The 26,784-nt window shown below is 45.1% G+C and overlaps 1 protein-coding gene across 1 annotated transcript in view; it reads left to right on the top strand.

Annotated features, from left to right (window-relative positions):
* Nucleotides 1-26,784, top strand: part of FA2H (fatty acid 2-hydroxylase) — a gene marked incomplete at both ends in the record, with an annotated part of 56,297 nt that overhangs the window by 13,401 nt on the left and 16,112 nt on the right. Inside the window, 3 exons of the mRNA XM_083370709.1 lie at nucleotides 11,943-12,035; nucleotides 24,413-24,555; nucleotides 26,398-26,504. Coding sequence (XP_083226835.1) covers nucleotides 11,943-12,035; nucleotides 24,413-24,555; nucleotides 26,398-26,504 — 343 coding nt within the window. The remainder of the gene's footprint in view (nucleotides 1-11,942; nucleotides 12,036-24,412; nucleotides 24,556-26,397; nucleotides 26,505-26,784) is intronic.

Here is a 26,784-nt window from a genome sequence, read left to right as displayed (position 1 = left end):
TCAGACAAGTGACAGTCCAGTCTCTTTTTAAAAACCTCCAGGGATGGAGCATCCACAATTTCTGGTGGCAAGCTGTTCCACTGGCTAATTGTCCTCACTGTCAGGAAGTTTCCCCTTAATTCTAGGTTGCTTCTTTCTTTGGTGAGTTTCCAACCATTGTTTCTCGTCCTGCCCTCAGATGCTTTGGAGAATAACGTGACCCCCTCTTTGTGTCAGCCCCCCCAATACTGGAATACTGCTATCGTGTCACCCCTGTTTCTTCTTTTCTTGAGACTAGCCAGACGCACTTTCACAAAGTTGTCCATTCCCTGCAGCTTTCTTTTCAGAAATCACTTGCTCTAACCTTCTCCAGCCTCGGGCTGAGTCCTCCCTACTAAACAGAGAGGATTGCTGAGCCCTGCCAGTTTTTGCAAACAAAAAATGCAAACAGCCTCCTTCTTTGTTCATGACCAAAAGGCCAGGAGATCTTTCCCTCCTCTCAGTTAAAATTCCGCAGAGATGCCAAGTAGATCCAAATAGCTCATCACCCCTTTGAAAATCCCTTGGAGTGGTGTGGGTGAGGTGGGGAGGAGGTTCCATGTGTTACTCAGATTATTTCCTGGGGATCCATAATGAAATGAGGAAGGTGGCTGGTGTTCTCTCTCCCCCCACCTCCGTGAAGGAATGGCTTATGCCCAGCCATCCTGACCTACTCACTTGATTGCATTCCAGCCTAGGCGTTTCAGAAGGGGTTTAGTCTCACACAAGAAGAGAAGATTGAACAACTGTTACCTCACTGCAACATGGAGGACGCTAAGCCTGTGAGTATAACCATGCAAACCGATTTTCCCATTTTGGCACATGAACCAAGTCCTGAGTTTGAAGATCAAACACCATGATGCATTGCCTTCTTGAAGATGCCAACCTTGGTCTTCCATACTGGGGTGAAGCTATCAAATATGCTAACCATATCATCAACCGTACTTGGAGTAGTGTGATAAATCAGACCCCTTATTTCATGTTGTATGGACACAAGCCTGACCTCTCACATCTCCATATTTTTGGTTCATACGCTATGGTGAATATTCCCTCAGCCCAAAGAAAGAAAGGGGGTCCTGCAGCAAAAAGGATGAGATTTATGGGTATTGATGATAATTCAAAATGGAGCAAATACATTGACTCTAATCATGTTATTGTGGTCTCACAATCTGCTACTTTTGAGGAAGATGCTGACTGGTCCAGGATTCATTCTAACGATCCTGGAGTTTATTTTCCTAGACATGATGTTGCTGATGCCACGCAACCTGATGATCAAGATTCACAGAAGGTTGTCCCTCCCACGAGTTCTTCTCAACCTACTGTTCTGTCTTTGGAAGCTGGCGATGCTGCCACCGGCGACGATGATGAAGATGAGGACGACATGGAAGAAGAATGGACGGTTGTTCCGAGACGTTCCAAAAGGTCCACAAAGGGAATCCCTCCAAAACGTTATTCGTGGCAAGTAACAAAAACACCTGTACCTTTGATTTGTAATGTTACACTTCCACCTGAGAAGTTCACACAGGTCAAACAACTTCCTGAATCAGAGCAAGATAAATGGTTTGAGGCAATGCAGGCTGAAATGGACAGTCTAAAGAAACTTCAAGTGTTTACGCCTGCAAGCCCTCCAGCAAACAAGAAAGTTATTGGTACTCGATGGGTCTACAGGATCAAAAAGAAGCCGAATGGTGAGTCGTACAAGGCTAGACTTGTAGCCCAGGGTTTCGCTCAACATTATCCTGAGGACTATACAAATACATACTCACCCACAGTGCGGACTGAGAGTGTGAAAATCGCCTTAGCCACTGCAACTATCCTTGGCCTAGAAGTTTTCCAGTTCGACATTGAAACGCCTTATCTACACGCTGATCTAGATGAAGACATCTACGTGAAAGGTCCTCCAGGTTTTCGACAGCAAGAAGGGGATACCTGGTTTCTACACAAAAGTCTTTATGGTCTGAAACAGTCTGGTTTAATGTGGTACCTATGTCTTTCTGACAAACTAAATGCAATGGGCTTTATTAAGTCCGAAACAGATGAATGCATGTTTACTAAAGGATCTGGTAATAGGTATGAGATAATCCTTGTTTATGTCGATGATATTGTTTATATTGGTCCAAATAAGCAGATGAGTGAGGTTTTTGCTAAAGCTTTACAAAGGTTTTTCACATTGAAGTCTTTAGGATGTATTAACACTTATTTAGGTGTTCAAGTTGTCAAAACTCAGAAGGGGTTTAGTCTCACACAAGAAGAGAAGATTGAACAACTGTTACATCACTGCAACATGGAGGATGCTAAGCCTGTGAGTATACCCATGCAAACCGATTTTCACATTTTGGCACATGAACCAAGTCCTGAGTTTGAAGATCAAACACTATATCGCTCAGTCATTGGGTCACTGCTGTATATTAGTAGTTGGACTAGACCTGACATTGCACTTAGTGTTAATCTCCTATCACGATATGTAGGTAAGGCAAAACAGTTTCATTGGACATGTGTTAAAAAGTTATTGAGGTATCTAAAACACACAAAAGACATGAAGTTGTTGTTGGAACCAACACATACTGATTATGCAGAGTTATGTTGTTATGCAGATTCAGATTGGGCGAGTGATAAGAAGTCACGGAAAAGTACTTCAGGTTACATGATGTTCTTAAATGGATGTCCTGTTTACTGGCATGTGCGTAAACAGAATTTTGTTTCTTGTTCCTCTACAGAAGCTGAGTATGCTTGTGTGTCTGATGCATGCAATTCTTTAACCTGGTTTGATGCTTTAGTCACAGATATCTGGACACATCCGATTCGACCGATCACTGTGATGGAAGATAATGAACCTGTGGTTTATATTTCTGAAACACGTTTTACAGGTTCAAGGTCCAGACACATTGACATCCGATATCAGAACATAAGACAACTGGTTAAACAAGGTTTTGTGACGTTACAGTATGTGCCTACACATGATCAAATTGCTGATATGCTGAACAAACCACTTCCTACAGCCCAGCATGAGTATCTGCGTGAGAAGATGTGCCTTACTTGAGTCTTCACTTTGCTGACAAAAGAAGGGGAATGTCACTGCACATTTTTTTTTGTTCGTCAGAAAAGTTCATTTCTAACTGTACATTTTCCCTGCTTTCTGCACCTGTGGTGATAGCTTATCTGGTAACCATAGTGAATCCCATATGATCAGCTATGTTATGGTTTCAGACTGTTTTGTGCGCATGTCTAGAAAAAGTTTCTCACAGTTATTTTTTTATTCTCTTTCACTTTGCTGTTACTGTCTGTTACGTTAGGATGTAGTCAGCTAGCTCTCTTTTGTATATATATATATATAGATTTTGTAATTAAAAAGGTATTTAGTAAGATTATGCATCGTGTTTTATTTCCTTCCTTCATGCACATCATGCATCCTCTGAAGCACGGTCCTTCGCCCTCTACTAAGGTGATTTATACCTTGACATAGGTGCGCCAACACTTCAAACTGCATCAACTCTTGCTGATGACAACGTAATTTCCAGCAATAATCAATGGTTGAATCGACAGCCAGCACAAGCTTTAGAGGATACACCGCAGCTGAATGCTCTTGCAACAACATTTTATCCTGATATGTCTCACCCTTATTCACCAGAGAACTTTCCCGCCCAAGGGGTCCCACAAGTCCCTTTGGCATCAAGGAGCGAAAGACCAGACCTTCCTGACTATGCCAGACACACATCAAGGAGAGAGAGATCAAACCATTCTGACTACTCCAGACATACGACTCATCGAGAGCTCCTCACCAATAGCCTCTCAAGATTTGACGACACTCCAGAAAACTACAGATCCTGGAAAGCAACCTTCAAAGCTGTTGTTGATGATCTCAATCTTACCACCAGAGAAGAATTTGATTTACTCGTAAAGTGGCTGGGCCCAGGATCTGTACATCGTGTACTCAGACCAGTGCATGCTGACTCACCAGACACAGGTGTTGCTGAAGCATGGGCACGGCTTGAACAAGCCTACGGAAGCCCAGAAGCATTAGTGAAAGCTCTGTTCAAAAAACTACACAACTTTCCAAAGTTAGGCAACAACGACAATCACAAGCTCCAAGAACTAAGTGATCTCCTCATGGAGATAGAATTGGCAAAGGCAGACCCGCACCTATCTGGTCTAAACTACTTGGACACCGCCCATGGTGTCAATCCAGTGGTGGCAAAACTGCCATACGACTTGCAACAGGAATGGAAAGAGCAAGGTGCAGACTACAAAGAATACTACGGTGTTTCTTTCCCTCCATTCTCATATTTCTGCAGGTTCATCAGCCACAAAACCTGGAGAAGAAACGATCCCAGCTTTGACATCGATGAATCCAGTGTGTCTGCTCCATCATCATCCTCAAGATTCACCGGCAGACACACCTGGACAAGAAACGACCACAGTTTCAACCACCTTCAATCCAGTGTGCCCACTGCACCATCAACGTCTAGGTATGATAACAACACAGTTAAAAACAGAAGTTTACGTGGAGCTGTGTTTATAAACAAGACGGACATCTCACCTCCTGTACCATCCCCTACTCAACGGAGTGGGTCAGATGGTTGAGATGAACATCCTAATCATATCTCCTATTCATAAAGAACCTCACGCTCTCAAGAAATGTCATGAGTTTAGAGCCAAGACTATAAAAGAGCGTTGGTGGAGCAGTGGGCTAATGCCTCCCTAAGTAACACCAGCTGCCTGCAATTAGTGCAGGTTCGCATCCCACCAGGCTCAAGGTTGACTCAGCCTTCTATCCTTCCGAGGTAGGTAAAATGAGGACCCAGATTGTTGGGGGCAATAAGCTGACTTTGTAAAAATGCCGCTTGGGGGGGGGGGCGAAAGCCCTAATAAGCAGGCATATACATAGAATGAAGGCTACTGCTAAGCACATTGATTTGTGCTTCTTAGATTGTAAGCCGCCCTGAGTCTTTGGAGAAGGGCGGGATATAAATGGGATTTTTTTAAAAAAAAGAGCGGAAAGAGGTTCTCCAAAAACTTAGAATATGCTACAGGTGCTGTGCTTCATATGACCATCTTGCTAAAGATTGTAAAGCCCCTGTCAAGTGCACAGAATGCAACAGCGACAAGCATGTTACAGCTATGCATCCTGCTCCACTTTCAAGCAATCCACGGCAACCACCTGCATCCCACTCTGCTTCAAATCATGGTGGGGAGCAACAACGTCATGCTCCAGCCACAAATGTGTCATCTTCATGCACTGAAGTGTGTGGGCAAGATTTCACTCATAAATGCTGTGCCAAGATTTGTCTAGTCAAGATATATCCAAAGGTTCAGCCCCAAAAGGCTGTCAGAATGTACGCCATAATAGATGAGCAGAGTAACACAGTAACAAAGAAGACCAAATCGTTTGGGTCAATGAATCCTCAAATTTCTTACGTTGCCAACCAAGAAACTCTGATGTCTATCTTTTCTGATGGATGCCTTGGGGCGACTCATAAACTTGGAATGAAACCTTTTGAGGGATTAATTTCCTCCTTGAGGTCAAAGAGCTGAAGGTGAAGAATTTGAATAATGCAGAAAGGCCAGGGAACATCTCTTGTTTCCTTCTGGGCAAGGCTGTGCTTCTGTGCCATGTGGTGTGTATTGTTATTGTTCTCTCTGGAAAACTCTATCCACTTTGTCAGCCCTTCAAGGTAGTCCAGAGCAGGGAACCAAAAGTAAAACCACCTTTAGACTTTAACACTACATGGAGAAAAGAAGGACTAGGGGTAGCAGCATTCCAGTATTGGGGCGGCTGCCACAAAGAAGAGGGGGATCAATTTATTTCGCAAAGCACCAGCAGGCAAAGCAAGAAACAGTGGATGGAAACTAACCAAGGAGAGAAGCAACCTGGAATCAAGAACAAACTTCCTAAGAGCTAGAACAATTAACCAGTGGAACAGCTTGCCACCAGAAATCGTGGGCGCTCCATCACTGGAGGTTTTTAAGAAGAGGCTGGACGGCCAATTGTCTGAATGGCATAATAGGGTCTCCTGCCTGAGCAGGGGGTTGGACTACAAGACCTCCAAGGACCCTTCCAGCTCTATTCTGATTGGTTTTCCAGAACGGGAAGAGGGACATGCATTTTGAAGGCTCAGTCCTCTGACCGGGAGCTGGCCAGAAAAGAAAAGTCTGGGACGCTGAGATAGAAGATGAATATACCAGCCCCAAGAGGGTGTGTGTGTGTGTGTGTGTGTGTGTGTGTGTGTGTGTGTGTCAAGCAACAGCTGGGTCCCGATGGCTCTTAAATGGAGCCTGCAGCCGGGCGTGCAATCAAGGGTGGGCATGGCCTCCCCAGGTAGGAAGCTTTGCAGGTCTCCCCTGCCCTGCTCAGCACTCAGCCCCAGGTCGTCTAGGGCTGGGAGGAGATTCTGAATCTAGCCCCCATTTTCTGCTGCCTCCAGCTGTCCGTAAATGTTCTTTGGTCATGCCAGCCTCAGGGGCCTGATCCACTAGCACACACCCCCTCCCCGGGACACGGCTGGAATTCATCGGGGGTGTCTGGAGCAGCTTCCTCCATCTCAGCCCACGGCCAGAGGACTGAGGGAGGACAATTAACCAGTGGAACAACCTGCCTCCAGAGGTTTTGTGGCTGCTCCATCACTGGAGGCTTTTAAGAAGAGACCGGACAGCCACTTGTCTGAAACGCTATAGGGTCTCCTGCTATGGACAGGGATTTGGACTAGAGGACCTCCAAGGTCCCTTCCAGCTCTATCCTGATTGATTGATTGAGCTTTCAAAAGTCCCTCTTCCTGTGGTTGAAAAGAGGCCATTGCAGACCGTTTGGCCTGGTTTTGCTTTCTGCGCCACCCCAAAATATTTGTCAATCTCTGGATAGAAAAGCAGCTAGTTCTGCTTGCTCCTGAGCTCAATTTCTTATGAACCTTTGCCCAGGAGAGAAGGAAGAATTAACAGGCTTTGTGGTTTGAGAGCCAAGAGAACAGCCTTGCCCATAAATTCCAGGTGTAACTTCAAACACACACACACACACACACACATTGGGGTGTGCAATGCAATGTAAACAAGAAGGGTCATTTTATCACATTTGGTGGACTTGTAAAATACATACGCTGCATCAGGGCTAGCACACAAGTGGGGGGAAAATTCCCTGTAGGCACACTTCTACCAAGGAACAACTTTTCATCCTGCATGTCTACGAGAGCGTGCCCTACCTACCAGTGTCAGATACAAACTTCCAATTAACTGCACAACTGAATGAAAACCAGACTAAGAAAGCGGGCAAAAAATATAACGGCTCACGATCACAGATGCACACTAGCACTGATGATGTTATCTAGTTAGGGTAATGAAAGATCTGCAGGGAAACAACCAAGTTCAACCAAGGACAACAACCAAGGACCCTTCATTTCGACCCTGAGCTACCAATATTCTCTTTTATTGAAATTAATTCTCTTGTACATGTCTCATATTCAACAGCCCATCTCTAGTGGAGAAACTTTGGATATTCACCAAGTTACAGTGGTAGACATCATACTAGGCTGAGTTCATTTTACTTTAAAGAAGACTTAAGAGTTCCTTGCAACGAAATCCATAGGTGAACTTACTGAGGGATGGTGAGTGTCTGAGAACATGTGAATGCCTCCTTCTTTTTTTGACAGTCCTTTTCCTGGCAGCCTTTTAAGGCTTCCTCTAAAACCCGTAGGAAGAAACCTGTGTAGTGATTACTCTGAAGAGAATGCTGCTGGAGAGACTTTTCAACCCCTGGACAAACAGTTTCTCAAGAGTGTCCCAGGGAAGTCAAAAGAGTCAGGATGATGGCCATGCAATCAAAGGCCCGTCCTGTTTTACGTGTGTCACTGTGTAAGATCAAGTGATTGTGGCTGTCATCTTGATTTTATAAACTTTTTAAAAAATCATTATTATTGTTAGAAATCTTGATGCATTGTATTGTTTCAATATCACGATGTTTAAATATATGATTAAAATTAACATATTTTAAATAGGTTAAAGTATTGACAATAGAGAAAAATATATCAATGTGAATCACACAGAATACAGAATAACAGAGTCGGAAGGGACTTTGGAGGTCTTCTAGTCCAATCCCTACTCAAGCAGAAAACCCTATACCATTTCAGACAAATGGCTGTCCAGTTTTTTAAAATGTTAAAATGTTAAAAACATGACAGCAAGCATCAGGGCTCAATCTCCAGGGAACACTGGAACCAATCCAGCAAGGCCGTAAGCATTCAAGAAGTTGTAATTGTTTCCTGGAAAGTAGTTAGGAAGTAGGGCGTCTGTAGTTAGGGGAAAGGAGATCAAGGAGAATAACAGTCTTAAAAGAAAAATCTTCATCAGGGTCCAGTCCAAGCCGGCAATAAGCAAAATGGAGACTGCTTTATTGAAGAGCAGAGCCAGAGAGAAATGTGGCTCTGGGAAAGCTGACCACATGTTGCTTGGTTTTTATACCTTCTTGGGCTTTTGTGTTTGAAGTTGCTTCCTATTACTGTGGCATGAATTTGACCTGAGCTTTTGAGTTTGTCTTTTTTGGTATTATTGTGGTGGTGGGTTAATCCTGCTTCCCTGGGGCTGTGGCTGATGGCTATGTCCTGTGTTGGATTTTTTGGGTGAGGGCTTGTTGGTTCTAGGGATCTTTGTCTTTCTAAGCCCATCAGCTCTAAGCTTCCTGGTGCTAGTGCCTTCTGTTTGATTTCTGCTTGGGGGAGGGAGACTTGGGCTGTCTTTGCCTAAGATTTTTCATTATTCCTTTGGGAAAATATAAAACCGGTCAGTCCTAGAGGAGATCAACCCTGACTGCTCTTTAGAAGGCCAGATCCTGAAGCTGAAACTCAGATACTTTGGCCACCTAATGAGGAGGAAGGACTCACTGGAGAAGAGCCTAATGCTGGGAAAGATTGAGGGCAAGAGAAGAAGAAGGGGACGACAGAAGGAGGTGGCTGGATGGAGTCACTGAAGCAGTAGGTGTGAGCTTAAATGGACTCCAGAAGATGGTAGAGGACAGGAAGGCCTGGAGGAACATTGTCCATAGGGTCGCGATGGGTCGGACACGACTTCGCAGCTAACCACAACAACTATTCTGTCCTTTGCAACATCCCCCCAAAATGTTTCCTTTCTAGTAGGAGGGGTGGGTGCTGACTTCCAACAACAGTTAGCCCACCTTGGGGCAAACTCCATCCCTTTTGTACCTCATCAATAGGCTGCATGGATGAAAGCAGAGTTTCCGTCTCTGAACTGCTCTCGTTAGCAGGTGCTGTCCCTGATTTGAGTCATAAGAGACGATCTCTTCATTGGCTTTCCGAGAAGTGACTCACAATGCATTTCGTGCAGGCTTCCAGGTCTCTCCTTTCTCCCGCAGGGACCGCAACTTTGTATGTGGTGTGATAAACAAGGACCATTAATGGGGTTCCTGCTTGAACCAGCCTGATAAGGGGAGCTCGTAAAAAGGCAGACTGCTTAACACAACGTTATGTGGAAGTGCATGAAAGTGCCCTGGATATCTATTTAAGAAATAAAGAGTCAATAGGATGCTGTAACTGAAGAGGTTGTGTTTTATTTCTAGTTACTCTAACGACTGCGGTAAAGAAAAATCAGGAATCACTTATTTATATATATATTTGCTTTCCTTTGATTTCTGCACTTTTGTCTTTGGTGTTTTTTTCTTTCACTCAAGTAGTCCTCGGTTTACAACAGTTCATTTACCGACGAACGACGTTACAATGGCACTGGAAAAAGTGACCTATGACCATCTTTCACAATTACGACCTTCGCAGCATCCCCGTGCCCACGTGATCAAAATTCAGACGCTTGGCAACTGGCTCATCTTTATGACAGTCGCAGTGTGCCAGGGTCACGTGATCCCCTCTTGCCACCTTCTGACAAGTCAAGTCAATGAGGCAGCCACATTCACTTAACAACCGTGTTGCTAACTTAACGACTGCAATGATTCACTTAACAACTGTGGCAGGAAAGGTCATAAAATGGGGCAAAAGTCACTTAACAAATGTCTTGCTTATATAAAACTAGAAACACGGATCACCAACACTAAAAATTTATTAAAACTCAGCTTTCGTCAGCGCCGGCTGACATTGTCAGACTGTAAGCCAGAATTGGGAGGCACGTTCTTACAGTCTCTGTACAGCCAGCAGTTTAGCTAATGAGTGCCTTTTACGGGTCTGTTCGGGCCCCACCCTCCCATAATCATTTGCATCGTTCTCGTCAGACTCTTTGATGTCTGTTTAAGTTTTGGCGCTCTGCCTCTCTCTAATCGCCCCGCCCGCGGGGAGCGCTCGTCTTGCCACGCACGATCATCGAGTTATTGCCAGCTTATCAGATGCTGCCCCGGCATGAATCATTAGGCAGAAAGACGGAAAGGATGAACCAACGATTCACAACACCACCACCCTGCACGAACAGGGGAGTAGAGGATCGTAACCTCTTGCCAACCGACACACTGTTACAGCAAGTGACGACAATGAGGTAGACCGGACCCAAGGACGGGGCGAGTAGAGAGAGGCAGAGCGCCAAAACTTAAACAGACATCAACGAGTCTGATGGAAATGAGAACGATGCAATTGATTATGGGAGGGTGGGGGCCAAACAGACCCGTAAAATGCGCTCATTAGCTAAACTGCTGGCTGTACAGAGACTGTAAGAACGTGCTTACACTCTGATGATGTCAGCAAGAGCTGACGAAAGCTCAGTTTTAATAAATTTTTAGTCTTGGTAATCCGTGTTTCTAGTTTTAAATATGAATATACCTGAGACTCACATCTTTAGGACTATTTTATATATATCCAATTTTATAATCTTTTTTGCTGTGGTTGTTAAGTAAGGGTTAAGCAAAGCTGGCTTCCCCCATTGGCTTTGCTTATTGGAAGCTCCCTACAAAGATTGCAAACGTCGAACGTGCCACCCTGCAACGCTGCAGCTGTCATAAATACATGATGGTTTTCAAGGGCCCAAATTTTTATTACGTGACCGCATGGATGCTACGGTGGTCATAAGTGTCAGGACCAGAGATAAATAAATAGATAAACTTTTTTCATTGCCACTTAACTTCAGCAAGTCTTTAAACAAATGGTCGTAAGTTGAGGTCAACCTGTAAGATTTCCTTTCCCCGCATAACTGTACTAACAGCACCTGGCTGTGAACTGATTGTGCTCTGCTTTTTTTTGGAAAGGCTCACTTTTTTTCTTTACATTTGGGAATTTAGATTTTGAAATTTTGGTAGGGCTAGTCTGTTGGGTGGAATGCATTGAAAAGACAATGAAAATATCGATAGTACAGGGCTGTAATGATAAGCTGAATTTGCTGGTTGAAGGCCATAACAACATTGCTTATTGCTTGCTTGCTTGGGTCATAACCCGATAACAATACAGGTTGCTTAAAAGCATGCTTCTCCCCTAAAATCAGAGGAGTGGGCACCAATCACAACTCCTAAGGGAAGACCTTTACAAGGTACCTGCTACAGGGCCTGTGCTGTAGAACTTCACATCTGAGCAACTTTGTAATGAGACGTGGTCCCTCAGACCAGCAGCCTCAGATAGCTGACTCAGGAATTCTGGGAGTTGAAGTTCATGAGTCATAAAAGAGCCGAGGTTGCCTACCCCTGGTCTATGGAGATTCTCCGTCATCCGAGTCACGGTTTTCCTTGAAGACATTTTGCTTCCGAGCCAAGAAGCTTCTTCAGCAGAAGCTTCTTGGATGAGAAGCAAAACATCTTCAAGGAAAAAGAAAGTCCAGTTGCCTTTTGAAAAAATCACCTTTGGGACTCCGAGGCATTGTTTTTTTGAGACTAGTCACATAGAACTGGGCAGCCTGGAATCTCTGAAGCCTGTTGTCCTATCACAGCCACAAAAATGGACTGAATTGGTGCCCAAGAAGTAGGCCTTTCCCCTGAAACATTTCTCCTACGCTTTTTCTTGCAGGCTTGCCCGAAGACACCGAACTCACCCACGTCAGAAGCCTCAGGTCCTGTTGTGTCCGAGAAGCCTAGATTGGCATCAGTCAATGTAGAGAAGGTAAGAGACTTGATAGAAAGATAAAGGGGAATGTTGATGGAGAACCAACCTGCAGAACTGCTAACACAATCTCAAGGTGTGAGAAAGATAAAAGTGGCAAGGGAGAAAAGGATCAAATGATTTCCTTTCTGCTTCATTCCTCCATGTCAGAGCTAAATGGGCTCTCTGGCTTTTCCCCTGGACGTAGAGATGGACAGAGATTTCCAGCTGATTTCCCTCAAGTTCTCATTTTAGGCAGTGTTCCATAAGATAAGAAAACTTTTGTATATAATTTCATGCAGTTTGGCGAGTGATTTTTCCAAAAAAGTCAAAACAGTTTGGCGGGTCGAATCCCGAGTGCCACGTAACAGTGAACGCCTGTTACTCGTCCCAGCTTCTGCCAACCTAGCAGTTCAAAAGCACGTAAAAATGCAAGTAGAAAAATAGGGACCACTACGGTGGGAAGGTAACAGCGTTCCGTGCGCCTTAGGCGTCTAGTCATGCCGGCCACATGACCATGGAGACGTTCTTGGACAAGCGCTGGCTCTTTGGCTTTGAAACGGAGATGAGCACCGGCTCCTAGAGTTGGAAACGACTAGCACGCATGTGTGGGGGAACCTTTACCTAACACAGGTAAAAAGGGTTGAGGCTTTGATTGTAAAACTTGACTGTTGATCACCCTTCTTGTAAAAACTCAGCAACTTTCTTTAAAATAAGATATATAAATATGATTTATAGATCTCTGTCTGCCTTTCCTTGCTGACTAAGGTACGTGGCACTGTGGAAAAGGGGAAAATTGGCCAATAACAAGAACAGGGTAAATGATATGTATTAATATGTTTGGTTAAATACGTTCTAATAGTTGTGAGGTAAACCGGCTGGAATACACGATGCTTATGCACAGCCGCAGCAGCTTGACAGCTGTCAACTGTCAAACTGCGGAGACTGAGCAAGCGCGGCAAATGTTGCAGCTCCGGCTGCCTAAGCCGGCCACCGCGGATTGGACCTCGCCAGTCCGCGGGAAACCGGCTAGTTTCTGATTGGTCACTAGAGTGCCAGCTGGAGTATAAATGTCGGCGCAGGAAGCCTGTCAGCGCCCGATTCCACACTACAATAAACAGGTTGTTATTGAGACAGCTGTCTCGCCTATTCCTTGCTGAAGACTAAGCAGTAAACGTCTTCCCTGTTTCTATGTTTGGATTTTTTTCAGTCTGATGCTGATTTTTTCCCCACTGCTCCTTGTGGCAGTATGTGACATTGCTTAATTGCCCTTCCTTTTTGCAGCTGGGGACGCTGTCAAAAGATGTGAGGACTTTTGGTTTGTTGCTGAATCCCCTTGTGAGCTCAACTAATTAAGTCAGCCTCCCGTTCTGGGTAGCCGTGTCCAAGCGGTGGCTGCACAAAAGGCGCTAGAGAGGAGCGCCTGCAGCTGAAGAGGAAGCTGTTGGGGAGAAGGTGGAATGGCGAATTTGTCAATGCCGATGATGGTGTTCAAGTGGTGCTCCAGTTGTTTTGGGATTGCACCCAAGGCGCCTATTACCATTGGTACTACCCTTGCTTGCCTTTGCCACAGTCTTTCTATTTCTATTTGTAGGTCTTTGTATTTTGTTACCTTCTCCAGTTCTTTCTCTATTCTGTTGTCTCCAGGCACTGCCACGTACACTATCCAGACTTTTTTGTCTTTCTTAGACAATTGTTAAATCTGGGGTGTTACGTTGCAGGTGCTTGTCTGTTTGAATTCTGAAGTCCCAGAGCAGTTTGACTTTATCATTTTCTATGACTTTCTCTATTTTATGATCCCACCAGTTTTTGCTTAACAGGCAAATGATATTTCTTGCAGATCTTCCAATCCACCATTGTTGCTACTTTGTCATGCTGCTGCTTGTAGTCAGTCTGTGCGATCTCCTTGCAGCAGCTTACCAGGTGGTCCACTGTTTCTTCAGCTTCTTTGCATAGGCGGCACTTAATGTCTGTTGTTGTCTTCTCAATTTTGACTTTGTATGCATTTGTCCTTAAGGCTTGGTCTTGTGCAGCCAGAATTAGTCCCTCAGTCTCTTTCTTCGATTTTCCTGCTCTTAGCCATTGCCAGGTCTTGTTATTATCTGCTTTTCCAGCTATTTTTTTAATGTAATGGCCATGTAATGCTTTATCTTCCCATGCCTCTATTCTGTTCTTAATTTGGTCTTTCTTATAGGTCAGTTTGGTCTCTCCAGTGCATCTTCATCATTTCCTTCAGATATTCTTCCAAAGCCATTCGTTCTTCTTCAACCATCTGATGTACTTACAGCATTCCACGCCCACCTATTTGCCTCGGTAGATAGACTCTGTCAATGTCACTGCGTGGATGAAGGACATGATTCATTGTCATTATTTTTCTGGTCTTCCTATCCATTGCTTTTAGTTCTGCTTGAGTCAGTCCACTATTCCAGCTGTGTATCTAATGACTGGAATTGCCCAGGTGTGGATTGCCTTCATGGTATTTCCTCCATTGACTTTAAGATCTTCTTCACTCTCTTGATGTAGTAACCGTTAATCTTTTTCTTGATTTCAGTTGTTGTTGTTGTTGTTATCCCCCTGCTCAAGCAGGAGACCTATATCATTTCAGGACAAGTCTTTTCTTAAAAATCTCCACAAGGTCCAAAGGCCAAGCTGTTCCACTGATTAATTGTTCTCACTGTTGGGAAGTTTCTCCTTAATTCCAGGTTGCTTCTCTCCTTGATTAGTTTCCATCCATTGTTTCTTGTCCTGCCCTCTGGTGCTTCGGAGAATAAATTAACCCCCTCTTGTCTTTTAGCTCCTCAATTATTGGAAGACTGCTATAATGTCACCCCTAGTCCTTCTTTTCTCTAGACTGGCCATATTATAGACAGGCCTACGGGAAGGAAGGTCATGGAGAAAGAGGAGCAGGATCTTCAGACTGGAGAGCATTACCTGGCCAAATCAGAGACCTTCCCTTCGCACTCTGAGTCATTACTAGAAGATGCTCCATCATCTTTTAATCTCTGCAACAAGATAACAGAAGAACTGCTAGGATGGAGCTAGCATTCCTCTTTGTGGGTGACTGACACATTTTCTTGGACACTCCTCTAGTGAGGAGGTGGAAAGCCAGCCTGAGGGCCTTTTGTATTTGACTGAGTCAAAAGCCACAGATCTTTTCTAATGTGTAGAAACAGAGAGCTTGCATCACAACAGTGGGATGCTGGTTTCCTCATTCTACCCATCTGACCAAAGAGAGAAGCAACCTGGAATTAAGGAGAAACTTCCTGACAGTGAGGACAGTAAACCGGTGGAACGGAAGTTGCCTCCAGACGTTGTAGGTGCTTCATCACTGGAGGTTTTTTTAGAAGAGATTAGACCAGGGGTAGGCAACACCACCACCACACCACACACACACACACACACACACACACACACACAGGGTTGGTGTGCTTCCTCTCGTAGGTCTGCCTGAAAATGGCAAGCCTGACTTTTAGCTCCAGAAAGGTTGCTGGGGCCCACTGGGTGAATCCAGCTGCTCATTAGCAATCCATAAGAAGCCAATGGCAGTTGTTCGGATTCAAGCGAAGAGGGGGCTGATGAATTAAAGTAATCTGCATGAAATCCTTTCCACGGCGTTTATCTGCCTGCTTCAAGCAACAACAGCCCTCTCTTCGCTTGAATCAGAACCGTGAAAAGAGGAAGAGCTTCCCGTTTTGAGGGAGCAAAGGGCTGGCTGGAATTCATGCAAATTCTGAGTTTCAGAGCAATCTCTTAGTCAAACGGAAACAGAATTCTTTTTTCCCTTTGGGCGAAGATAAGGATTTAAACACATATCTCTGTTTTCACTACGCTCTTTTTACTTTGGGCAAGGTTTCTATCTCTTTTCACTCTTTTCACTCTTCTGATTCAAGCGAAGAGGCAGACGGATAAACTCCATGGAGCTGAGGTTGCCTACCCCTGGTCTTTTGTTGTTGTTATTGTTAGCTGCGAAGTCGTGTCCGACCCATCGCGACCCTATGGACAACATTCCTCCAGGCCTTCCTGTCTTCTACCATCTTCTGGAGTCCATTTAAGCTCACGCCTACTGCTTCAGTGACTCCATCCAGCCACCTCATTCTCTGTCATCCCCTTCTTCTATTGCCCTCAATCTTTCCCAGCATTAGGCTCTTCTCCAGTGAGTCCTTCCTTCTCATTAGGTGGCCAAAGTATTTGAGTTTCAGCTTCAGGATCTGGCCTTCTAAAGAGCAGTCAGGATTGATCTCCTCTAGGACTGACCGGTTTGATCGCCTTGCAGTCCAAGGGACTCGCAGGAGTCTTCTCCAGCACCAGAGTTCAAAGGCTTCAATTCTTTGGCGCTCAGCCTTTCTTATGGTCCAACTTTCACTGCCATACATTGCAACTGGGAAGACCATAGCCTTGACTATACGCACTTTTGTTGACAGGGTGATGTCTCTGCTTTTTAGTGTGCTGTCTAGATTTGCCATGGCTTTCCTCCCCAGGAGCAAGCGTCTTTTAATTTCTTGGCTACAGTCCCCATCTGCAGTGATCTTGGAGCCCAGGAAAATAAAATCTGTCACTACCTCCATTTCTTCCCCATCTATTTGCCAAGAATTGAGAGGGCCAGATGCCATGATCTTGGTTTTCTTAATGTTAAGTTTCAACCCAAGTTTTGCACTCTCCTTCTTCACCCGCAACAAGAGGCTCTTTAGTTCTTCTTCACTTTCTGCCATTAGAGTGGTATCATCTGCGTATCTTAGGTTGTTGATATTTCTTCCGGCAATCTTAATTCCAACTTTTGATTCATCTAGCCCTGCCTTTCTCATGATGTGCTGTGCATATAAGTTAAATAGGCAGGGCGACAGTATACAGCCTTGCCGGACTCCTTTCCCAATTTTGAACCAATCAGTGGTTCCATGTCCAGTTCTCACTGTTGCTTCTTGACCCGCATATAGGTTTCTCAAGAGACAAATAAGATGGTCTGGTACTCCCATCTCTTTAAGAACTTGCCACAGTTTGTTATGATCCACACAATCAAAGGCTTTAGCATAGTCAATGAAGCAGAAGTAGATGTTTTTCTGGAACTCCCTAGCTTTCTCCATGATCCAGCGTATGTTGGCAATTTGATCTCTAGTTCCTCTGCCTCTTCGAAATCCTGCCTGTACTTCTGGTAGTTCTCGATCCACATACTGCTGAAGTCTAGCTTGTAGGATTTTAAGCATGACTTTACTAGCATGAGAAATGAGTGCAATGGTGTGATAGTTTGAACATTCTTTGGCACTGCCTTTCTTTGGAATTGGAATGTAAACTGATCTTTTCCAATCCTGTGGCCACTGTTGAGTTTTCCAAATTTGCTGGCAAATTGAGTGTAGCACTTTTACTGCACTGTCTTTTAAGATTTTGAATAGCTCAGCTGGAATACTGTCACCTCCACTAGCTTTGTTGTTGCTCAGCTTTTCTAAGGCCCACTTCACCTCACATTCTAGGATGTCTGGCTCGAGGTGAGTGACCACCTCATTGTGATTATCTGGGACATTAAGCTCATTCTTGTATAGTTCTTCTGTGTAATTTTGCCACCTCTTCTTAATCTCTTCTGCCTCTGTTAGGTCCCTGCCATTTTGGTCCTTTATCATGCCCATTTTTGCATGAAACGTTCCCTTCATCTCTCCAATTTTCTTGAAAAGATCTCTGGTCCTCCCTATTCTATTGTTTTCTTCTATTTCTTTGCACTGTTCATTTAAGAAGGCATTCTTATCTCTTCTAGCTATTCTCTGGAATTCTGCATTCAATTGGGCATATCTATGTTTTTCTCCCTTGCCTTTCGCTTCCCTCCTTTCCTCAGCTATTTGCAAAGCTTCCTCAGACAGCCATTTTGCTTTCTTGCATTTCTTTTTCTTTGGGATGGTTTTGGTTGCTACCTGTTGTACAATGTCGCGAACCTCTGTCCATAGTTCTTCAGGCACTCTGTCTATCAGATCTAATTCCTTAAATCTATTTGTCACCTCTACTGTATATTCAACAGGGATATGATTTAATTCATACCTGAGTGGCCTAGTGCTTTTCCCTACTTTCTTCAGTTTAAGCCTAAACTTTGCAAGGAGAAGCTCATGGTCTGAGCCACAGTCAGCTCCTGGTCTTGTTTTTACCGACTGTATAGAGCTTCTCCATCTTTGGCTGCAGAGCATATAGTCAATCTGATTTCTGTGTTGACCGTCTGGTGATGTCCATGTGTAGAGCCGTCTCTTGGGTTGTTGGAAAAGAGTGTTTGCTATGACCATCGTATTCTCTTGACAAAATTCTATCAGCCTGTGCCCTGCTTCATTTTGTACTCCAAGGCCAAACTTGCCTGTTATTCCAGTTATCTTTTGGCTTCCTACTTTAGCATTCCAATCCCCCATGATGATAAGGACATCATTTTTTGGTGTTACTTCTATAAGGTGCTGTAGGGCTTCATAGAACCGGTCAATTTCATCCTCTTCAGCACTGGTGGTTGGGGCATAGATTTGGACTACTGTGATATTGAATGGTTTGCCTTGGATTCGAACTGAGATCATTCTGTCATTTTGAGGATTGTATCCCAGTATTGATTTTCCTACTCTTTTATTGACTATGAAGGCTACTCCATTTCTTCTGAGGGATTCTTGCCCGCAGTAGTATACCTGATGGTCATCTGAATTAAATTCACCCATTCCTGTCCATTTTAGTTCGCTGATACCTAAGATGTCGATGTTCAGTCTTGTCATCTCTTGTTTGACCACGTCCAGCTTTCCTTGATTCATGGATCTTACATTCCAGGTTCCTATGGAGAAAAAATCTTTACAGCATCGGACTTTCCTTTCACCACCAGACATATCCACAGCTGAGCATCCTTTCGGCTTTGGCCCAGTCGCTTCATTCTTTCTGGCGCTACTAGTACTAGCCCTCTGCTCTTCCCCAGTAGCATATTGGGCGCCTTCCGACCTGAGGGGCTCATCTTCCAGCGTCATATCGTTTTGCCTTTTGGTACTGTCCATAGGGTTTTCATGGCAAAGATACTGGAGTGGGTTGCCATTTCCTTCTCCAGTGGATCACGTTTTGTCAGAACTCTCAGCTATGACCTGTCCGTCTTGGGTGGCCCTGCACGGCATAGCTCATAGCTTCATTGAATTACGCAAGCCCCTTCGCCACGACAAGGCAGTAATCCATGAAGGGGACCCCTGGTCTAGTCTCTTCTAAAAAACCTCCAGTGATGAAGCACCCACAACTTCTGCAGGCAACTTCCATTCCACTGGTTAACTGTCCTCACTGTCAGGAAGTTTCTCCTTAATTCCAGGTTGCTTCTCTCTTTGGTCAATTTCCAACCATTCTTTCTTATCTTGCTATGATTTGAACTACAGTTCTGACTAGCCCTCTCGGCACGTCAGTGTGATATAATCAGAGAGCATGTAACTTTCTTTCTTTGATATCTTAGTCTTTTTTTTTCATTTCTTAGTTTATGGGAGGGGAAAGGGGTTGATGTCTTCTTCCTATTGTGCCTCATCTTTCTCTCTTCCTCTCTCTCTTTTTCCCTTCTCCTCCCCAGCCCAGAAAGGTTAATTCACTGAGTTTAATGTGAAAGTTGCAAGGCCACTCAATTCAAAGTGACTTTGAGAGATATTTGTTTGATGGTGGCCCATCCAGACCCTGTCAACTCTTAATGACTGGATATACAGGGGTTTTTTTTCCCATCGTGATCTGTCCATAATTTCTTTCTTCAGGTTTTCCAATGATACGCCCATCACCAGAGCAACCGAATCCATCCACCTTGCTGCTGATCATCCTCTTGTTCTTTTTCTCCACCATCCCCAGCATCACAGCCTTCTCCAGAGAGCTATATTTTTGTGTTATGTGTCCAAGATAGAGAGGCAGATAGATGAGACCACATGGAAACCACGTGGATAGATTTTATCATGATGTTCTGGCCAACAATGGACCTCTCCTCACTGTAACTGAGTCGGTTGACCTTCGCTGGTGGCCATCTTCTTCTCTTTCTTTCCCCAGAATGCTGGGTCTTGCACTGACAGATTCATTGATTATTTATCTGCTTTCATCGAGATCAGCTCTTAGCAACCACATAGATAGATTTTCTCCACAGTCTTCTGTTGTCCTAACATGGTCCGTTAGGTCTTCAAATGGTGCACTCGGCTTAGAACTTGAGTCCTGAGGGACATACAATGTAAAAACAGATGAAAAATAACAATTGTCAGAAAATAAGTGACAACGAATCTTTGCCATATCCCATATAACAAGCATACGATTGAGGATCCCACCAGCATTCAGGTATTTTTTTAAAAAAAAGATGGTAAGGGGTTTTGGAAATAGGGTCAGAGTAGGAACCAAACAGATTGGAGGGACGTGCTGTTTCCAATAAAGGGAAATATCTGTAGCTCAGGATTGAAGTGAGGAGTCCTGGGTGCTCTCTGAAATTGCTTGTTTTCTTGCAGACAGTTTCATTACCCAAACGAGATAACATCATCAATGCTAGTAAGGAGTGTTGTTGGCTGTCAGTTTATAGTCTGCCCAACATTGACAGGGCAAGCCACTAGAACAGGGGTGTCAAACTCAATTTCACTGAGGGCCTCATCAGCATTGCGGTTGCCTTCAAGGGGCCTGGGTGGGCGTGGCCTACTGGGTGGGCGTGGCTAGAGTGCGTATGGCCTGCTGGGTGGGCGTGGCCAGCTCTACATGGTTCGCATCAAGGGTGCCTATGGGGTCCTGGGCAGGAGTGGGACAGATCTGGGGGTCTCTGGCAGAAGGAGGGTCTCTGGGCCAGGGCCAAGGCAGTGGGGGCCGTTTCCTCACTGTTTCCAGGATGGCTTCGCGGGCCGCATGAAACCACTTCGCGGGCCGGATCCGTCCCCCGGGCCTTGTGTTTGACGTGTCTGCACTAGAATATAAACTGACAGCAAACAGCACTCCCTTACTAGCTCTGATGATGTTACCTTGTTTGGGTAATGAAACATCTGCAAGAAAACAGGCAAGCTCAGAGAGGACCAAGGAGCCCTCAGATGCTGCTTCAGAAAGTAAGAGGGGTAACAGAAAATGCCTGCTTCGCAAATCCCATTGTTCTGTTGACGGGTCTTGGACTGTGCCAGTTCCGGCAGATCAAAGAGGATGGGCCAGCGGTATGGGAGAGAGGCAGTGCCTGGGCCTTCTGCCATGATGGGCCTCTAAATGGCAACAAGCACCGTCCTAGGTGCATTCAGAAGTCTCACTGGGAACTGCTGCAGCTCACAAGTGGAGATGGGCATAATCAGGCATGTGGCCTGCCCATAACAGAATTGCTGGGCCATTGCCTCCTGGCTCAACCAGAGGTTCTGAGTGGGCTTCAGAGGCAGTTCCACGTAGAGCACATTATAATAGTCCACACATGAGAGAACCAAAGTGGGAGTGAGAATTCAGAAGGCCCACAAGATGTGTCTGGGCAAAGGTCTCTTGGCACAGGTGACACCCGGTGCTCAAGCAGTAGCTGAGGATCCATGGAGATGCATATCATGCTCTTGTCCTAGGACACTTTTCCATTTTGCATATTATCAAATTTGGAATGTGTGTGTGTGTGTGTGTGTGTGTGTGTGTGTGAGAGAGAGAGAGAGAGAGAGCTAAGGCACTGAGTGGGAGTCATTTTTTTCACTATTGTGGTTAGTGAGTGTGGAAGAGCAGGTTGCTTAACAAAACTACAGTCTTCCTTCCCTCCCACCCATTTGAGCCTCCATCCCAGTGGTGGGATTCAAATGTGTGAACAACCGGTTCTCTGGGTGGATGCCGCTTCCGGAAATCCATTCTGGGCCTGGGCAACAAAAAATTAGCTACCGGTTCTGCCGAAGTGGTGCAAATCGGCTGAATCCCGCCACTGCTCCACCCCAAGGCAGAGTGGTCAGTAAAACTGCCCCCATGAGACAGGTGTGGGAGGGGAATGGAGGAGAGGCAGGTCCTGGAATTCTGCAGCCACCTTCAAACAGATTACAGCAGCCAAATTGTCATGGATCCACCCCCGGCCTCCCTCTGGACACACATTCGGAGGAGGAGGAGGAGGGTGAGTTTCAGTCGGCAGAAGAAAGCACGGATCCTGTTGACTGCATAGTTCTTACAGCATCTCTCCCTGAAGCCACAACCAATTTTTATCACTCTGGATCGAGAAACTAGTTTTGTGTTAGGTTCCTGTGCCAATGAAGTGGGAGCTTTATCTGGGCACGGCATCTTAAGAGGATGAGGTGAGCTCCTTCTCACTCGATATGTCATGTGTACAAACAGCCACGTCAACTCTGCTCTTTAAAACAAACTCTGACACAAGGTACATTTTGCAGGGCACGCCGGAAAGTTTACAGTAATGACAAACCATTTAATTAGGAGGAAAAGGTACATAAACAGTGAGGAAATAATAAATGCACAGCTGATGAATCCTGATTCAGCCAGCAAATGCCCCAGGGCTGGGGCTGTGCAGATCAAATTTGATAAAGTTAATTCTGGCACTTTTCTTGGGTAAGTCAGATTTAGGGGACTTCCAAGTAGAAATCTAATGGCAGGCAGGAAGGAAAAAACACACAAAAAACACATTCATGAGCAGGAATCTTTGTTATGCTGCTGACATAGAATATATTAGTTGTAATCAGTGCTTTCTTTGTAAAAGAAAAAGGTGCCGAAACTCACACATTGTCATACAACCCGCCTTGCCTACCCTACAAGGTTCCATCCAAAAAAGGTGCCGGAACTCCGTTCTGAGCGTTCTATGAGAAAAAAAGCCCTGGTTGTAATGAATGTTGCTACCTAGCATGTAGAATGCAATGCATACAGAATGTTGGAAAGGAATTAAGCAAAGGGCCTCCAGACTGTCTGTTTGTCCATCCATTATCAGGATAATACCTCCGAAACATTTTCCCCAAGGTACGCCAAAGGGCTCAGATGCGGCTGACAGCTCCATCCTCTTCCTTCCCCTTCCAATGGGGACAGCCGCAGCTGTTCTTAAGCAGTTGCAAAGAATTGCTGGCTGTTTCAGCTTTGTTTAACCTTGTTGGCCTTTCTACCCCAATGCAATGTCAGGAAGAAGGGGCTAGGGACTCCATCTACCACAACTCTGCAAAGGAGGTGATGGAGAGAAGAAGCCAGCAAAAGACAATGGAGCTGGAAAGTGGGCTGGGATCTGCAGAAAAACAAGAAAAAACCCCTTTTGCCCAGTTTGCCCAGTTCATGCACAACGGAGTGACCGCTGGCAGGGATCAGATTTCCTTCTATGCCAATTCCATACCTTGAACTTTTAGTTATTTTAGGTGGCATCAGTGGGAGGTTGGACATAAAAGTAAAGTTAATATTATGCAATTGAAGGCCAGGTCCTTTCAACATATATCATGACATCTTCATATGATCTGATAACAGGAATGTTTAGTAATTTTGTACTGGTAATTTTGTTCTTGAAATTACAAGAATGAATGTGTCCAGTACTGGACCTGGGGTTAATTTTAACCACTTTATTGTGGTGCAGGGGTGATAGCCACCATCTTTCAGCCATCCAGAATTCAGAAAGACTGATGAAGAAATTCCCAGCTCTCTGATGCCATTCAGTGGTGATCCAGGATTTTGAAGCCCAGATATGATGCACAGTTTACTGTGAAATCTTCTGTCTGGCACAAATACATAATTAGAATAGTTCTGGTTTTGCTGCGTACAGCCCCAAACATTCCAGTTTATTCATGGGTTTTTTTTTCTTTGTGGGCTATAATAGGATGATCTAATTTAATTCTGAAGGCACTTATCAAGCAACGATAAAAGATGCTTTCTTTCTCTGGGTTGTCTTAATTTGTAGGCAGAATGAAATAAAAATTATGTGTTGGGCCCTCTGGATACACCCCATTGTGGAAACAGAACTCAATTTAGTAGCAATCAGCTGTTTGCAATTCAATGCCTTAAAAACTTGGGGTGGCTATTTCTTTAATTGACTTGCTACACCGTTCTCACATACTAATTAAAGCTAATTATATATATTTATATGTGTGAGTGACAGAGAGTGACCCTATATTATTAGATTGTATTATTTATATTTGCCCACCAACCCACGTAGATAAAATCCAGTTTCCTTCAGCTTAACATTCTCAGGGTTCAGGTGCTTACTCAAGCCACCCAGAGTAGCCCCACAGCGAAATGGCGGCAAATAAATTTAGCAAATAAATAATAAGCAAAGGGGAAAAAACAACTCTTTATTGTCTAACTGTTAGAAAATCTGCATCTTTCTACAAAAATGGGATTTTTAGAAGCTCTTCCCAAACCAGAACTTAGCATCCCACCAGTTCTGCTTTTTTTGCGGTGCCATTCATCAAATTTTCTGACATGAGATGTTGTCAGAATAACTCTGACTGTTGAGACAATGCAGTTGTAAAGATCACGGGATCTTGCTGGGACATCTCTCCTTCCAGGATTTGGTGGACTGGGGAAAGCCACTCCTTTGGCAAGTGGGCCATCTGCGTGAGAAGTACGATGAGTGGGTGCACCAGCCAGTGGATCGGCCTATTCGCCTCTTCCAGTCGGATATCATGGAGTCCCTCTCCAGGACAACATGGTAAGGGCCAAAGGTGGGGCAGCAGTGTGCAATGGGTGCAGGCCAAAGGCACAGTAGTGCAAACAGTGTCCCAAGAAAACAGAAGTGGAATAAAAAGTAGGTCTGGCCAAGGTAAAGAGCCGTGGTGACGCAGTGGATAGAATGTAGCATTGCAGGCCAACTCACTGCCCAGTGGAGATTCTGATTGGCTCAAGGTGGACTCAGCCTTCCATCCTTCTGAGGTCGGTAAAATGAGGACCCAGATTGTTGGGGGCAAATATGCTGACTCTGTAAACCAACTTAGAGAGGGCTGTGAAGCACTGTGAAGCGGTATACAAGTCTAAGTGCTCTTGCTCTTCCTCTTAAGATGAGTCTCATTTCTTGCTACTGAGCTGGCCATGGCTGATCTCAGTTGCCAATTAGACTTGGCCTTGGCTGGTGTTTGGATGAGGACCACCAGAACTCAGAGGTTCTTAAAAAGCCAGAAGAAGACTGTTCACTTTAATCCTGCTGCCGTGATTGTTGGGAATCACTGGAGATCACCGTCTAGTTAAAGTTGACTTTCAGTGAAATTTGGTTTGTGTGAGAGCATCCCATCTTTTGTCTAGTCACCCACTTCCTGCCTCATTAAAAATGACAAGTCCCAGGGCAATTGTGGGAGAACTTGCAGGTTCCCAAGCTGTGTTCAGGAGGGCTAAGCCCCCCCCCCCCGTCTTTTAGAGCAGCTCCCAGCCCAGCCCTCTGGTCCCCTCCAACCCCCAGATTGGAATTGCAGGTGTTGTTTCTTAACGCAAGTCGTAGCTGCTGAGTAGGACCTAGTAATGGTTCGGATTGGGGCTGAATTGTAGAGGAAATGTTCTTCCGACACACAGATTGGTTCAGGGTGGGAGGCCTAGCTTCATTTAGGGCAGGGGTGGGGAACAATGGCCCTTTTGTGACTTCTGGATTTGAACTCCCAGAATTCCTGAGCCAGCCAAGAAGCTGAAGTCTGCAAGCCATAAAGAGGCCATTGTTCCCCACCCGTGATATAGGGAGAGCAGAGGCAAGCTCGGTTCTGTGGACTGCACGGACCCCATCAGGCTGCTTTTTTTTTCCTACTTCCCAATCTTATTTGTTGTCTTGAGATCACCTCTTGGTCTCCCCTTCAAGCTCTGAATATGTTTAACGTTTCCAAGATCAGCTGAGGTTGGCTTGGTGCTGCCGCCTCCTGTGACAGTTCTTCCTTCCTAGCCCTCTTCTGGGCACAAAGCCAGCTGGATGACCTTGAGCCAATCAGTGCCTCTTCAAATCACTTCTGAAAAATCTTGCCAAGAAAATTGCAGGGACTTGTCCAGGCGGCCTCTGAGAATCAGACGTGATTGAAGGGGAGAAACAAAAAAAAAACAACCCGAAGATTTTTCACAGTGATGGGGCCCAAAGCCTGGAAAGCAACATTTGATCCAGGCAGAGAAACTATCCTGCCTTTGTTCTCCCACTTTTCCTTCAAGCAGCTGTAAGTGGATTTCCTTCCAAAGGAGAGGGGAATTTTGGACAGCCTCTTCTGGGTGGAGGGTAGAGCTCCAGGACTCTTTGAACAGCCAACTTGGTGGCTCCTGTAGTGAAGGCCCCCCTTGGCTTCCAGAATATCCCAAGGCCAGGAGAGAAGGCTTTGTGTTTAGCCTTTTCAGTCATGGTGGTCTTGTTGGGGGGAATCTTCTCCTGGAGAAATGGTGTGTGAATAGCTCCTCCTGGTGACAGAGAAATCGTCCTGCCAGTTTCTCTGTGTACCAATTCAGTGCAGAATCTGAAAAAGCTGCGTCAGCCTCATTGGATTGCGGGATGCGTCCCAAATCACAAACTAGTCTGACCCTGTTTTTGTTCTAGGTACATCGTCTGCCTCGTCTGGCTACCGGTGGTGTTTTTCCTCAGCTGGCACTGCTACACCACTCTGGCCCAAGGGAAAACCCGGCTCTTTTCCTCCTTCACCTCAGGTGAGGCTTCTGCGCTGGCCAGTATCTTTTTCACACAAAAGTCCTTCCACACTTGGTGGACCAAGTCTGGGGACAGCAGAGGGTCAGGGAAGTAGCTCAACGTGCTCTCCTCCTTACTCCAACCACTCTCGCCCAGTAAATTTTGGAATCCCTGTTTGCAAATATCTAGGAGCCCGATGGTGGTGGATGCAGTTGGGAGTCAGCAAACAGCCAGTTTGGTCTAATGGTGAAGTCATTAGGCAGGAAACGAGGAGATGGTGAGTTCTAGTTCTGCCTTAGC

The sequence above is a fragment of the Vipera ursinii genome (assembly GCF_947247035.1).
Source record: "Vipera ursinii genome assembly, chromosome: 10".
Lineage (NCBI taxonomy): Eukaryota > Metazoa > Chordata > Lepidosauria > Squamata > Viperidae > Vipera > Vipera ursinii.
The sequence above is the reverse complement of the archived record's forward strand: the minus strand, read 5'-3'. Positions and strand labels throughout refer to the sequence as shown.